We start from the raw sequence: 16,814 nt of genomic DNA on the forward strand, positions 1-16,814 counted from the left end.
CTAGTTCTGCTGTCTGCACAAGGCTAAGCTGGCTTGCTCAGCTCTCATCACCCCTCTGACCTTGCTTTACCAGGTGAATTGCTTCATAAACAAGGGTACTCTTGCCCTATCATTGTTGACTGAGTAGATTCCAATATGTCAATGATTCTCACTATGTGGGACACCCAGGACTATATCCAGAGCTCAAACTAATTCTGACCAATGCTCTCCCCCGCCTCCCCGCAAAATTCTGACCAATCCAAATTCTATGATTGCAGCCCCACGTTGAATATATTCTTTGGGCAGCCATACAGAATCCTTAACTAATACTGAGCTCTTAGTCAACAAGAGATGTGATGAGCGGGGACATTTCAGCCACTCTTCACCAGCCTAGGCAATTTTAAGGCAATGAGGTCCCAAACAGACTGCACATAAAAGTTGTTCATCGTGTGGCAAATATTGCATAGTGATTTTTTATTCCTCTCAATGCAAGGAGTACTCTCTTTTCTTTTGCACATATAAAATAGGTGGATTGATTGGTTGTTTGGTTGATTGGTTGTTTTTTAAAGTTTAGATCCAGTAATGGTTAATCAGTGGATGGCTAAAGAGGCAAAAAGAAAGCCAGACTCCTTTCAGGCAGAATCCTAGAATTTTTCTAATTGACAATTATGATTACCCACAAAACTGAAGGTATCTCTATTTTAATTCAAGGATGACCAAAATAGACTTGGTGAATGGGAACTGGTTATATGCTACTATTCTTTAAAATTTCCTGGTTCTAAACTAATTTTCTTATTTTCAATATTTTAATCTATTTAATATTTAATTTTGCCATTATTCTTACAGAAATTTTTATTTTCTACTTTACAATCAAAAAGTGAAGGGAAAATGTCAAATATACTTTAAATTATAATTTTTGGAGATCGGTGAACAGGCTAGAAGACCCCTTTAAAAAAAAAAAAGAAAAAAAGAAAAAACAATGTAATCCTGAGCTAAGATCTTCCTTTCCTCTTATTCTGATCTTCTGAGTCAATCTGCATAGACAAAGAAGCCTGAGCTATTTGTCTAATAAACCCAGTTTTCTCACCTTACAAATGAGAAAAAATAATGTATAGAGGAGTTAAAGTTATTTGTTCCAGTTCACAGGGGTAATGGCAGCTTCTAGCTCATACTTCTTCCAAACCACTTACACAGATTATCTGTGTTGAAAGAATTCAGAGAAGCAAGAAATTATTCTAATGTGGGGGTCATTAGAAAAGACATCATAGAGGAAATAAAATTGAAAATAAGTCAGCATTTTAAAATCAAATTTCACTTTTTTACCAAAGTAACACATGCTAGCAATAGAAAATCTGGGAAATGCTGAAAAGTATAAGAAAAGGTGATGGACAAATTACACATAATCCCATCACATGCAAGCAGTGCTATTGGTGCATTGCTCTGTAGTCTTTTTACCCTAGTATATTATTTGTTGTTGTTTTCTATCATTGTGATCATACTACTTATCATGGAATGTTATAACTCAAGGACTATTTCATGTTGTAATGAACTCTTCATAAATACTGTTTTAATTGCTACAAAACAATCCATTTTTACTATAATAGTCTTAACTTTCCTCCAATTGTCGAATAATTAGGTAGAAACAAAAGATTTAAATGAAGAAAAGAAAGATATTTGGAAGAAGATATGTATTTACAGAAAATTAAAATACCAAAATACTCACAAAAGTGTCTTTGAGCTTTGAAGCTATGGATGATTTTTGTTCATTCTTTATATTTTTCAATGTTACAAAAACACGTTTAAGAACCTGCTTTTATTGACCATTTACCATGTGCTCTATGCCTCAGATATATTTTTCTCATGTAGTTATCACAATGACTAACCAAGATCACTATTATGTCTTCATTTTAAAGGTAAGGAAAATGAGACCTAGAGAGGTTAAAGGACTTGTGGGTTGGAAATGGAGCCAGAATTTGTTCCCAGGTTCATCTGAAGAAAAAGCTACTGTTCTGCGCCATCATGCTGCATATCCCAAGTTTTTTATGAACATCTACCATTGTTATCACCAAAAAGCTATTTTTTAAAATGAAAATGGATTGCAAACAATAGCTCATTTCTGGTGCAAGCAGGTAATTTATTGCCTGTAGAATATAAAACACAATCTAAAAATCCCAGAACAGCTAAGAAAATCATCAATACATTAAATCCCCTCGGTCATGTCTTAAATGTTTAAAATTCAAATATGTTTCAGGTTTCTCTGAAATTGATTAGAAATAGAAAAAAGAAGCAATGTTAATTGCAGTTACGTGAATGAAGTCTGGATTCTGAGATGGATGAAAATTGATTGTGCTAAAAGTAGTCTTCTGTAATTAAATGAAACTGTGCTGTGCACTTTAATTAGTCAGCAAAACTCATCCAAAGTGATAACAGAAAGTCCTGGTGTATCTCATTAAATGACAGCCTGGCTGCCCCACCTTCGCTGTGGCTCTGTTTCCCACAGCAGTCTTATTTATGCATTTGTTGCTCTAATTTGAAACTGCAGGAAAGGTGATGCATCCTTTTGTAACCCAGATGTACACATTATAAAATCCTCCTCATACTTTCATTCAGAAGGTTTGTAATAGCTTTAAATTCTAGGGACTCTCACTAGGGAAACACGTAACTGCCTTAGAAAGTACTTGAAGTCATTGACATTTCACATCACCCACCAGGGGGCTTGGGAAAATCAGTAAACATTATAAAATTCACTTGACAGATTTCTCTTAGTGTCTATGCAGACAGGTTGAACATGCATCTTTGAAAAGCTATTCAAGAAAATGAGTCTCTAGAAATTTTCTCCTAACTCTTCAGTATATAAATGTTGAGCTTTCATAGTATTGAAAAAGGAAAACTAATTTATTTTTCTTTTTTATTGCTGTTTTTAATCTTTTTATAATTATAAAATCAATGCATACTCAGAAAATTCAGAAAGTACGGAAAAATGTAAAGAAGCAGGAAAAACATCACCTATCGTCCCTTCATTCAAAGATAGATTGCCCTTAACATGATAGCATATTTTCCTCTAGTATTATATCTAGCCATTGCTTTTGTGTATCTGAGATTACTGTTTGAACAATTTAGTATTCTATTAGAATTCAAAATTTCATTGAAAAAAAAATTTTGAATTTTATTCTTAACCTTAACCTAGAAAAGTGGTGGCCATTCCACGTGCTTCTAGCATCCCAGACATGGATTGTCAAGAGTCTTCATTGAGAAAATGCCCCCATTGAAAGGACAGGACCCATTTCTGTGGTAGGAATGAGTATTCTAGATATAATCAAAGAGAACAAGACCTATTTATTTAGTAGCCTGGAATTAATCTCACTGGGCTTGCCTTCATTCCCTGAACATTTATATGTGGAAGAGATAAGGTTATATTTATCATTCAAAACAACTTTGAAGAAGAGTTCCCGTCACAGGACAACCACTACCCAGACATCAGGGCAGAGTGGAGGGTGAGACTGAGAGAATCAAAAGGTGAAGGGCAACCGCAAGTCAGGTTGATGGTGTGCCAACAAGTCACTAGACTTAGATCATAGAAATTGAGATTTGCAGTAAAGAGTATGGATCTCAGCCCCAGACTCAGATATTCAAGGAATACCCACTTCTTTGTTTTCTTTAAGGTTTGGTTTCTAAGCATCTGTCTTACCACACTGTCAGGTAACTTAGTTTCGAGCACCAAATCTGGAAAGCTTATGTGGTGCCAAAAAACAAAGACAGAGTCTTCATCCTCTTATTTGTCACATTGACTACTAACTTCAGACCAAGCCCCAAGTGATTCCTTGAAATCCAGTTTCCTTCTATTTCCCTGACACATGGAGATCAGCGTTCAAGTCAGCACCCCCACCACGCCAGGCACACCCTCTGTCATCCTCTTGGTGGTTGGGCCAATTTGCCAGGGAAACACCTAAAAGCTAAGCATCAGTCTCCCACCCATCTCAGAACCCCCCATCCTCCTTCTCTTTCCTTACCTCTGAAAAGTTCCCCTTCCTCCTTAAGTTCTTTAAGATACTTGTCCCTTTTTTCTCCTTACAGGACACCTAAAGCATTCTTTTTAGGCTTAATGAAATAGAAGCACATCTGGGACAAATCTTGCAGAAAAGGTCTGCTTCCATCCAGGAACTCACATCTCCTCTGAAGTAAAGAACAAATGGCCCAATTTTCTTTTTAGAAGATGTAAAAGAAAATTGTATGGAGAAAATATCATTTCGCCATAGAAAAAAACCTTGAAGAAGACTTAGTGAAGTTCGAAACCAAAGCCAGAGTCCTTCATTCTTTAACACCAAGTTTGCCATAAGCTGCTAAGTGTGAGTTTGGAAGCCAGACTAGGGTTCAGATCCTGTGCATCCCTAGTTCTGTGACCACAACCCTCTAGGCTCAGTTTTCTTCTAGCACAGTGCTTGGAACAGCGTAGGATCAACTAATGTTACTTTCCTTTGTCTACAGACAGCTGCCTCCCAAGTCACTGCTCAAGCAGTCCCAAAGCTGTTGCTCCAATTCCTCATATCCTAGGAGCAATTCAAGGAGAAAGCACTCTTCCTAAAATGTGTGTCTGGTACCCACATTTGAAATTGTTCAAGTAATGGATATGTGATCCAGGTCCTTCAGATGGTAGCTATTTTCCTGCTGGAAAAAGTCACAATTAATCCATTTCAACACTTTGACCACTGAGTACCCTCCAGAAGCTCTTCAACGTCTGAGTTGGACGTGGCCAGTTTCAACATTTTATTCCTCCTTAGAATTCATTTGATCTATCAGTAAAATTGTCTTCCTGGAAATAAACCAAATGATATAGCATGTTCTTAAATCCTTCTCTCTTCATTTTTCCTGTCTCTTAGTCGGACACAGAGTTTTGGGATAAGATGCAAGCAGAATGGGAAGAAATGGCCCGGAGGAACTGGATATCTGAGAACCAAGAAGCCCAGAACCAAGTTACGATCTCAGCTAGCGAGAAGGTGACCGATTCTCTTCCTATACATGCTGACCGATTTTTTTAACCTCTTTGGATCATATTTTTATAAATTAGTTGATAACAATTTGTGAAAAATACAAGAAGCAAGCAGACAATTTAATGTCAATCTGACCTAGAAGAAATTCTGGTAGATGAAAACAATATAATCATTCAGTGTGTGAAGGCAGCAAAACTGGAATGGAATATCCTTATTTTTATCAATGTTAAAACAGAAAATTTGGCAGATCTTGGATCCTGACTGTGGGCTAGTTGCTGAACTAATTGACATTGAGGGTAGGTTGGAACAAGAACTGGGCTAATTCCATAATGCGTTTTGTCATCAGTCATGCCCACAAGCATACAGAAGTTATATCAATGGGCAGGGAGTAAGGCAGGACTTAGGACTGTATTTCACACTTGGTCATTAGACAGCTAGCAAAAAACTCAGTGGTAAAGATACCTTTCACACAACCAGATCAAGTCTCAAGGGGATTCCTCAGAAATAGTCTCTGACAGAAGCCCCAACAAATCTGTAAGCACGGTGAACAACCAGTCAAATTACCCATGAAGTCCCAGTTGCCCCTAGATTTATGCTTTTAAAAAACAGTTGAAAACAAACAAACAAACAAACCTTGAAAAATAAGTTTAAATGACTTGAAAGATAGAAAGAGATGTAGAATTTTCTTACACAGGGTGGGGGCAGGGGGACATATATAGTATATATTTATATTATGATTTTTGTAGTGGAAAAGGTCTCAGTAATATTTAGTTCTAAGTAATTTCTGTGTTATGTAGCTCAATCCAACTAATATTTACTTGTGTCTACTTTGCACTAGATACTGGAGAAATGATGTTAATAGTTTCTGATTTTAGGGGATTTGCAGTCTACATAGTCATTAAATAGTCTTTCTCTTCCCAGTGTTCTGTGTCCCTCAGTAAGCCAGGCAATCTCATAAAATCAAAACAACCATCTCATTAAAAATGACTGTCTCTTCCACAAAAAAAAAGAAAGAAAGAAAGAATGAAAGAAAAGAAAAAAGAAAAACTACACAAGAAGAACATTGATGCAGATTATCAGACTCTGGGCTATAATCCTTGAACCTCAGACATGACTGGGACCTTGAGTTCCTCACTCCTGGGACCACATATCTGTAACACCACTACATAAGCTGGTCATACCCTGTGGCTTTTGATAAGGGGTTTTGTCTTTCTAAGCACCTATGAAGAATAAAGGTCTCCATTTGTTCTATTTTAAAACCTTAGCATTATCAGACTAGCTTCTTTGTATCTATCAAATTAAAAGAATTTTATGATAATCTATGCTAGTAAGGTTACCACAAATAATGTCTCTCAGATACTTCTCATGAGAGTTTAAATTGAGACACACTTTCTCTAAAACAATTCACCCACATATATCACAGGCCTCAAAATATTTCAAAGCTTTTAGCCTAATAAAGCCCTCTAGAAATTTATCATACGGTAATAATCAGTGCAGAAAAAGATTTGAGATGAGGCTTTCACTGTAACTTTATTTATAACGATTAAAAAAGTGAAAGTAATCTGAATGTTCGTCAATATGGTATTGATTAAATAAATTTAAATATAATATAAATAATTATAATAACTAAAACTAAGTGGGGCTTAAGCTACAAAACGGCATATATAGTATGAATTTATTCATTTAATTTATGTACTCGTACAAAAATACTAGAGTATTTGTACATTCTGCATTGTTTAAATTTTTACCATAAAAGAAGCTCTATAACTTTAAAACATGCATTCTCAGTAGGCAATATAGCCACCAATGGGGCAAAAACTGGTTTGAAGAGTGGAAGGGCAAAAAAAATCTTAGATATTACAATGGTTTATTAGCCCTCAAAAGGGCCACAGTCCATAAACAGATGTACACTACGTTGTATCAATACTTCAGGAAGACTGGGTGGCAGCACCTAGCAAAAATATGTCCAAAAACTATTTTAAAAATTTTGGGGGGGGAAGTGGCTAAAACAAAATGAACAAAAGAAATATCAGAAGAAAAACAAACTCCAAAATATTTGCAGGGATCATTTTTAGGTTGCAGCATGGTGGGTAACTTTTTATATCTTTTCATATTATTCAATAACAAAATAATGTCTAAAATTTAAACAATGAAAATGTACATTCATAATAAGGAAAAAGCAGTAATTGAAATTTAATTGCAATTAATTTAATTACACTAAATTAAAATTTAAAAAGAACTTACTGAATGTGAGAATCTTCTTGTGCTGGCCCTTCTCTGTGTTGTAGGGATATTACTTCCACACTGAAAACCCCTTCAAGGACTGGCCGGGGGCATTTGAAGAAGGCCTAAAAAGGCTGAAGGAAGGAGACCTGCCAGTTACCATTCTGTTCATGGAGGCAGCGATTCTTCAGGACCCTGGAGATGCAGAGGTTTCATTTCCCCTTCATCCTGCCAGGCTCAGAAAGTGGCCTCATGTCCAAATGAGGGACAGATAGTGACACAGAGCTCTACTGGGTAGCATTTGCATCAAGTCGAGGTTCCCAAGGGAGTTAACCTGCTTTAGTCTGATATAGCCTGTTTTCTGAGCAAATCTTCAGGGCTCCAAAATAAAGGGCGGGGACAGAAAATGAAAAATTAAAATTGCCTACCTGGAAGTTTGGCAGTTTTTAGAGGGCAGTGTATATTTTTATCTGGGTCTAGAGTCACACCACATCTCACCTTTGATTTACTCATTTCACATTTATTGAGCACATACTATGTCCCAGGGATTGTCCCAGGCACTGGCTTAAAACACTGAAGAACTAGAAAAATGGAACAGTTGAAAAGGCACATTAGTGGTCTGTCTAGAGAGACAGATAAATAAATCAGTGCAGTGTAATAAATACAGTGTCAGAGTATGCGCAGTAGACTAGGAGAGCAGAGAGCAAGGCGCCTGACCCAGCCTTCCTCTACCATGAATCCAAAGCTGAGTTTTGAAGGACGATTGATTAAAGACAGCAGGGGAGTCGAGTTGTTGTTTGGAGGGAATGGTTTGTGGATGAGCAGAGGGACCTGAAACATTGGATCAGAGGAGAGAGGGGAGGAGAGAACGCCAGGAGAGGAGGCAAGGAGAGGTAGGCAAGAGTTTGAACTTCACCCTGAAAGCCATGGGGAAACACTAGGGAAGAGGGACACGTTTTGATCTGCGTGTTAGAAAACCCCTTCTCTGAGATGTGAAGGATGATGGGAGACAGAGGCCGGGAGAACAGCAAAGAGGCTTCTGCAATCCTGTTTTGGTCCACTACATTCTGTAATAAGAGTAGCAGGTATAAAGGTTTCTTTTTTAGTTTATTATTTTCAGGAAACATCTTATAAAGTATATTCCCAGAAGAATTTGCAGAAATTTTGAGGGGTATATATGGTGCTGAGAAGGCAGTATAGAATAGTGGTTGAGCTTCTAGGCTCTGCTATCCTAACTGTGCAGGTTCAAATCATGCTCTACTGCTAGCTATGAGCTAATGTGGGACAAGTCATTTAAACCCTCTAAGCTTCTGTTTCCTCATATGTAAAATGAAAATCATGATTATAATAACTATCTCATTGGATGTTGTGAGGATTAAATTAGTTCATACGAATAAAGCGCTCAGTTCAGTGCCTAGCACATCAATATTTAGCCTTCATTATTACTATTGGTTGTACTTAGTTTGTGTAGAAAAAAACAACTGATTACTAAAGCCTCTGGTATCTTGTTAAAGACTGACGGTGAAATGAGATTGACCTGAGAGCTGGAATTCTGAACCAAAATATTGGAATTTTTAAAAAGATCTATGAATCTTTATAGAAGAGAAAACTATAGATCGGCCCCCCAAAATAATAATGGCATCTTACATTTCTAAATGCTATGCATTTTCATATATGTTATGTCGTTTGACATAACTCTGGGAGGTTAAAAAAATAAATAAGTTGTACATTATTATCCCAGACTCATGAATGAGAAAATTAGGATACTTGGTAACTAATGGATCCTAGACAAGGACCCAGGGCTTCTGAATCCATGGAGACCCCAAGGCTAGGATAATCAATGATCTGTGAACAGTGAAAATGATGTCATGCCCAAAGGCTAGAAAGAAGCCCCCAAAGAAAGACTGTTTCATCAATCTTTTCTTAAGAAGAATTCTAAGATATGCAGAAGATGAGATCAAAATAGAGGCTGCCCTCTGTACATTTGAAAAATTAAAAAGAATCACTGATATTCTGGGGGGAAATAATTAGTATTTTTGAGTTTACATGGTTTGTATAATAGTAATTTATAAGGGTAAAGCCAATACAATTTTTTCATACAGTTTTATTTTAAAACATCCATAGTATTGATTCTCAAAGGTGGAAGAGTTATGCACGTCTTAAATCTTTTTTAAATCCCTAAGACTCAGATTCTCGCCCCCACGCCCGGCAAATTCAAGGACAATGTGTGTAATGAGAGGTTTCGTTGATGCATATTGCTCTTGTAATAGTGTGAAATTATTGTTCTTAAAAGTGTATAAGTATAAATTTGTTATATTAAAAACGTTTATTCTAGATATAAAAAAAATTATCTGTTTTAAGATATTCTTCATATTATTTACAAAAGCAAAGGATTGGAAACAACCTTAGACCAATAATTGGAGATTGGTTGAGTAAATAATGGGATATCGATTCAAGAAAATTTAAATTAAAAATTATAAGTAGAAAGAATTTGTAAAAATGTAAAAAAGTACTTATAATGAAACATAAGTATAGGCTATAAAATTATATATAACATTAGATTGCACTTTTATGTATTTTTATGCATTTTAACAGTGATTTTATTAGAACAGTGAGGGTTTTGTTTTATTTTGTTTTGTTTTCCTCAGTTTCTAAATTTTGCATTACTTCTAATAACTACTTGATTTTTGTTTATATAAGCTAATTTCACTTAGTACATCTTGAGATTTCCTATTACAAACTTTATAGACTATTTATCTACTTTTCTGGGTTATTTTTCTACCTCTTTTCCTCACAAATGCAGAATTATATATCTATAGATGATTGATAGATGATAGATGATAGATAGATAATCTTTTGGTTTTAAGATACCTACTATTATGAAATCTCAGAAACTCAGAGGTTCCCGTGGATCACAGGAGAGAATAAATACTGAGAGTTTGTGACAGAGGATCTTGACCCAGATATCACAAGAGTTTGAAGAAATGCATGTGATATTTTTCTCTTTTACAAGACTCTAAGATCTGAGACAGGTTGCTCTGCACAGAGGGATCTGTCACAGGTAAACAAACCAACTCTCTAGCACATGAGTGAGTCTGCTTCCTCTTGCAATGTTGCCATCAGTTGTTTTTTTTTGTTTTTGGGGGTTTTTTTTTGTAGGCATGGCAGTTTCTCGGGATAACCCAGGCAGAGAATGAAAATGAACAAGCGGCTATTGTCGCCCTCCAGAGGTAGGTGAAGCTAAATGCGAAATCACTGATGGACACTAATTAATGAACTTCCTGTTTTTCAGATTTGTTTTTTGAGCCTTAAGTACATTGTAAAGAATTTGGCCAGGATAAGTACTGAGATGCCACATATTACTTACACTTACTCTGGAAAACAAGAACTTACAAAGAAATAATGTTCCTAAATCGCAGTATTTTGCCATCTAAAAATCAATTGACCCTCATTGGCACGAAAAAGTCTATGTCAAAAGCAATCATGAAATAGACTCCTTGAATAAATAGTTCCCTTTAACATTCTAGCCTTCTGCAGCATCTGAAAGTTTCTTCAGGAAAAACATACTCAGAATAATCTCAGTGTAATTTTAGCTCCTGGGGGTCTACGGAGCACCTCCGGAGATGCTTTCAGCAACCCGAAGGTATCACTCCTGAGCCCCTGATTGAAGATCTTGACTACTTTGGGTGCATGTAGCATCACACCTTATTTGATTAGAGCCCCTATTTAAACCCTGGGGAAAAAACAGCCCCTAGTAAGTAGACTTCTACTTTTCCTAATGTTTCTTATAAATGAATGAATGAATGAATGGTCTTCTAAAGTACCATCTAGGGCTTGCTACTCAAAGTCTTACCAGAGACTACCAGCAGCACTGTCATCACCTGGGAGCTTGTCAGGCCTGCCCAGCCATGGGCCCATGCCAGGCCCACTGCATTGGAATCTGCATGTTACCAGATCCCCAGGTGATTCCCATGTGCATTCCTTCTCCTTTACAAAACACTGTACAGACTTCCTTCTGGGCTGTCTAAATTTAGTTCGAGTCAGTTTGTTTGTGGATCAGGTACATTTAATATATTGATAGCAGAGCAGAGTTAAAATAATGATATGCCCTACTTCTCATTAATTAAACTAACTACTAATAAATTATGTGCAGGAATTAGCCACACTTTCTGTAGTTTTAAAACCATTTTTTTAAAATTACCGAACCTAGCACTCATCAGGATGTTTTAACTTACTTAAAAATATGGTGCGGTCTCAATTTTCATGTAAATAAATATGGTATCTTCCAGAGATTTAACACAATTTAGCAATATTTTTGCACCATTTAATTAATAAAGACCTCAAATTTTCTAAAGAATTGTTCAGGCTCTAGCTTCCCAAAAAATCTGAAAATGGCTGGGCTTTTTTCTTTTTTTTTTTTTTTTCCTCCTTTCAGGTGTTTAGAATTGCAGCCCAATAACTTGAAAGCTTTGATGGCTTTGGCTGTGAGTTACACTAACACCGGCCATCAGCAGGATGCCTGTGAAGCTCTAAAGAATTGGATTAAGCAAAATCCAAAGTACAAATACCTTGTGAAGAGCAAGAAGGGATCTCCAGGCCTCACTCGGCGGATGTCTAAGTCTCCAGTTGATAGGTATCCTCATTAAATCACACTCGTATACTCAATCACCACAAGGGTTATTAATGAGCCTCAGGGCCCCGCCACCACCCGTTCCAGATGGTTTATAGGACAGCATTCTGCTAGAAGAGCAGCACTGATTTAAAAGATTCATGCTGAGACCAGAGCCAACCTTTGGACACATGATCTACATCGTGGGCACTCACAAACATTTATCAGTACCATATTTTAAAGCCAAATGCTTTAGACATATAATTAACCTAAAATAAATTATAGTAAGTACCAATGTGCCAAGCTTTATGAAGCCTGAGAATTAGGTATGGGGAAAAATGGAACTCCTTTCTTCTGGGAATTTTGTTTCTATCACAATAAATCGTGATGTTAAATTCTTTCTCACTGAGGCCTCAGGACACTTAGCCCTTGGGTTTTCTACATTGACACTTACAGAGTCAATGAAACTCTCCTTGTGGAGACTTTACTGAGCACAGTTTGTATCTCTGTACGACAAAATATTTCATAAAAATTAGCAGGTATTTTTTAACATGAAGTATTAATAGTCCTCTCATTACACTAAAATATTTTAAGCAACATTTTTCCAGACTATAATTTAAATGTTCCCTTGGAACAGAGAACATAATAGTCAATCATTCATGTTTAGATTATTTGAATTACAAATCCATTTTTCACCCCTTGTAGCTCTGTTCTGGAAGGAGTGAAGGAATTATATCTGGAAGCTGCCCACCAAAATGGAGATATGATTGACCCAGACCTACAGACAGGTCTGGGGGTACTGTTCCACCTGAGTGGAGAATTTAATAGAGCAATAGATGCATTTAATGCTGCCTTAACTGTTCGGCCAGAGGTAAGTACATAGCAAGAAACCATAAGGTTTTCTGTTAAAAAAAAAAAATGTTTTCACAAGATACATTTCGTACATTTCTGCTATACTTTATTTCCCTACATTCAATAGTTTAAAGTGATCAGTAGTAACGATATGCTCCTGTGGCTGTTAATACTTAAGTACCTGAAATAGAAACACAAATTACTTGACAGCATTAAATGGTAGCTGTTCTTTGATGAATAAAAGTCATTTTACAAAGTAGTCCATAAAGAATTTTGAGTAATTCGCCATGTCATGATTCTTGTCCATGAGCACTGGATAAATGTGTAGCCATCATCCTTCTTCTGCAGGGGATATGGGACTACTCTGTCATTGTGTCTTGTAATGGTCGTTAGAGAGCTCTCGTTTTGTCATCAGGACTATTCATTATGGAACCGTCTTGGGGCGACCTTGGCAAATGGAGACCGCAGTGAGGAAGCTGTGGAGGCCTACACACGAGCCCTGGAGATCCAACCAGGCTTCATCCGATCCAGATACAATCTGGGGATAAGCTGCATCAACCTGGGCGCCTACAGGTGAAGTATGGCAGCAGGCTGGAAACCAAGAGTCATGCTCATGGCTGACTATTATTTCCCAGTAAAAAAAAATCTCCTTTTGTAGGAGTAATCTTCCTTCTGTTAAGAGTAAGCTTTGAACCTTCAGGTCCCAATGCCTATTGAAGCAAGAACAATTTGCTTTAGTGTTTCTTAGTCTTTAGAGGGCTGCAGTTATGTAAGCATCTTGTGAAATATAGATTCCCAGGCCCCTCCTCCAGAGCTTTTGGTTCAGTCAGTCTGGGTTGGGATAAGTTGTCCAGATTTTTAACAACCCCAAGGGCAACTCTTTAGAAACATGAACAGTCCAAACTTTCATTTTCCAAGTAAGGAAAAGGAAAATCTTGGGGGATAGGGAAACCCAGCAAAATGACTTAAGAAGGTCCCAATGCCAATTTTTGGCAAAGCACAATCAAGAATTCAGGTTCTCTAAACCTAATTTGCCAATAAAATTAATATTTAAGAATTAAGAAAACAAATTTAAATGGTGGGTTATTTGAAATGCTTTCCTACTTCTCTTATAAATCCTTATTATCGTTCATGTTTATATCCTCTCTCTTTTCCTCAAAAGAAACATAAATGACCTTTGTTTCTTTTGGGTAATAAAAGTTTGGGTGATTTCTTTTCTTCTTTCTTTTTTCTATTTTTTACGTTTCTAAATAAATAGTTTATCATTTTCATAACTGGAAAAAGGAGAACTAAATGTTAGTTTTAAAACTCCACCAAAAAAAAATGTAAATGCTTTCTCATTCTTGGAAAGAGCCAAGCTTTTATAATCAGACAAGGTCAGGTTCAAATAACAGCTCTACCATTGACTGGTTTTATAACTCTGCACACATAACTTTGAAACTCAATTTCTTCACCTGCTTAAAAATAAAAGAGGTAATAATATATATCTTACAGAATTATTGTGCAGGTTAAATATAATTGCCTAGCATCAAAGCAGATGCTCAATGCATAGCAGGAATTATTACTGTAATTATTATCATTGCTATCATTATTGTATCATTATTATTATTTAAATAAGTCATCAGAGAGCTACATAACTGGATTTCATTCTTTTGACATCTGAAGAATTGCTGTTTCTGAACTGCATTAGGGCATTGTGCCTTTGGCAAATATTAAGTCTTTCGAAACTAGTTGGTGCATTTATACTAAACGGATCTTAGAAAGAACATTAGTCACTGGCTTACTCTCTGATCTCTAAGAGGATCTTCCTCAGGTCAAAACCAGGAAAGCTGAGTGACTCCTGAGAAACCGGTTTGTTTTATTTTGTGGACATTGTGAGATGTGCCGCTCGCTGAGGTCCTCGTTACATTAGCTGTGCAAACAGTCAAACATGTGCTGCCTCCCTGCATACCAGCTGTCTAAAGCCCGAAAGTGTCCATTGGGTATATTAACTTCATTCTTGGCTTCATCTGATTTCCCTAACCTGATATTATCTTTACTATTTTTATTCACCTATTTTCCAGGTATGTTTTATGAGACACCTTAGGTCCTTTTTTTAGAACAAAGAGAGATATAAATACATACATATGTACATGTAGATGTATTGAATTCTACTAAAGGAGGCTTTTATAAAGCTTCTGGATGAGTTTTCTTAATTGTAACTTCTTAATGTCGAAAATTATACTTGAGGGTCCAATAAAATACTATCTTGGCATTCACAGATGTAAGCCTTCATAGGGCTATTTGTAGGAGGCCATGAAGGTCCATGACAGGTAGAAATGAGCAACCCTGTTGAGGTGGGAATTTTTAATCCTCAAACAGAAAGTCTTCTGTATGAAACAAGTTAATGTTAAGTTTGCTGGATGAAATACGGAATGCCCATTTAAATTTGAATTTCTGATAAATAGCAAATATGTTTTAGGATAAGTATTTCCCAAATATGGCATAGGACATACTTATACTGAAAATTATTCATTGCTTATCTGAAACTCAAATTTCACTGTGTATCCAGGATTCTTATTTGCTAAATCTGTCCATCTGGCTCAAACAGCAACTTTAGAACATCTCAGCTAAGCTTTGTGGGTCTTTTGTTGTCATGCTGGATATGGGAAATCTTGTGAAATGATAAACATCTTGCATTTTTTCCTGAGAAAAAGACCATCGAGTGAGACATACACCTTAAATGAGTTCTGAAAATAAGTTTAACTTGAGGTGTAGGTGCAAGCTTAGGAAATAACAACACTCAATAGAGAGGTGGCTCAGAAGAGAGCCAGGAGTTGGTACAAATACTTCTGTACAACCAAAATACTTTCGTACCCACCAAAGTCTTGGGACCTCTTCTTCAAAAGCTCAGGTGTCTATGTAAGAGCTTTAACACTTGCTGTTTGTTATCTCACATTTTCTAGAAAGAGTCAAAGGCAAGCCTTATCCTAGTATTGCATACAATTGAAATAAGGAGAGGAAATTGTTGGCCTGAAACTTGGGTGTAGCTTAAAATACTACCCTTTTGTCTGTCGGAGCTCCAGTGTAGAGCTTAGACCAATGAATCTTAATTGTTTCAAATGTGAGACCCCTCTTTAATGAAAAAAATCTCATCCCCTTTGATAGTAATATTTTTAGTATTAGTATAATGAGGGAAAGCAACTATAAAATGAGAAATGCTTTACAATAATTATGCTTTTTTATTAATCATGACATATACACAATTTACACTTATTAATACATATATGTGTAATAACAGTTTTTCTGTAAACTAGGAGTCAAAAAAAGAGATACAAATTGACACCCAGCCTCTCCTCCAAAGAGGTTTTTAAAAGAACACAGTAAAGACTAATTCTTCCTCCAAAGAGGCTATGCCCATTATCTGGACAGGATCACAAGGCATATTCTGCTTATTAAGTGAACTGAGCCTCATTTGAGCTCCTGACAGTTTAATTTAGCTTAACAAATACATCTGCAACTTGATCATACAACCTCTCTGTCTTGATGGCCAATAAAAGTAATGCTTCCCCTGAATATGGAAACTTAACATGATTAAGGAAAAAGAAAGAGTTTAAATTCTTTGATTCAGCTTAACTCTGCCTTCAAAGTTTACTTCAGTTATCCATTGCAATTTCTATCATTCCTCTTTGTTGTGACAGACTGACTGCCTATCGATTATATTGACAATACACAGAGGTAACGATCGAGTTCTCTTTGAATTGATCCACAGGATAGTGGAGGACTCCAAAATGTCCCCATTTTGTGGGGCCACCATAGCATTCAAACAGCTCAGGACAGCCACCAGTGGCAGCCTCCAGGAACAATGACCAGGCAGTTGGAGGGTGCCACTAGGGAAGATAAAATACGTATATGTGTGAAACATATATTCACACATATATGTACAATCTTCTGAGTCCCCAAAAGGGCTTTGAGTTCCCAAGTTGGGAAACAGGTATAGGCTATCGTCATGAGAAAAACCTGGAGTTGCTGAACAAAGCTATTGAGTTAGACAATTCTGCTACTCTCCATGTCCCTCAGAGACCACTGCCTTATACTTAGTGACTCAGAGCATCCTGTACACGAGGGAATCCCAAGATCTTCCTTCCCCTCTCCCCCATCAGAGTTATTACAGGCCTAGCAGG

General features: G+C 36.6%; 1 protein-coding gene across 12 annotated transcripts in view; it reads left to right on the forward strand.

Annotated features, from left to right (window-relative positions):
• PEX5L (peroxisomal biogenesis factor 5 like) overlaps positions 1–16,814 on the forward strand; it is a 211,272-nt gene that overhangs the window by 189,869 nt on the left and 4,589 nt on the right. For all 12 annotated transcript variants that reach the window (XM_011382959.2, XM_011382982.2, XM_011383003.2 and 9 more), the window contains 6 exons: positions 4,857–4,973; positions 7,256–7,399; positions 10,350–10,420; positions 11,626–11,823; positions 12,505–12,670; positions 13,067–13,224. In XM_011382959.2, the coding sequence (XP_011381261.1) occupies positions 4,857–4,973; positions 7,256–7,399; positions 10,350–10,420; positions 11,626–11,823; positions 12,505–12,670; positions 13,067–13,224 (854 nt within the window). The remainder of the gene's footprint in view (positions 1–4,856; positions 4,974–7,255; positions 7,400–10,349; positions 10,421–11,625; positions 11,824–12,504; positions 12,671–13,066; positions 13,225–16,814) is intronic.

Source organism: Pteropus vampyrus, unplaced genomic scaffold (assembly GCF_000151845.1).
Source record: "Pteropus vampyrus isolate Shadow unplaced genomic scaffold, Pvam_2.0 Scaffold14, whole genome shotgun sequence".
Taxonomy (NCBI): Eukaryota; Metazoa; Chordata; class Mammalia; order Chiroptera; family Pteropodidae; genus Pteropus; species Pteropus vampyrus.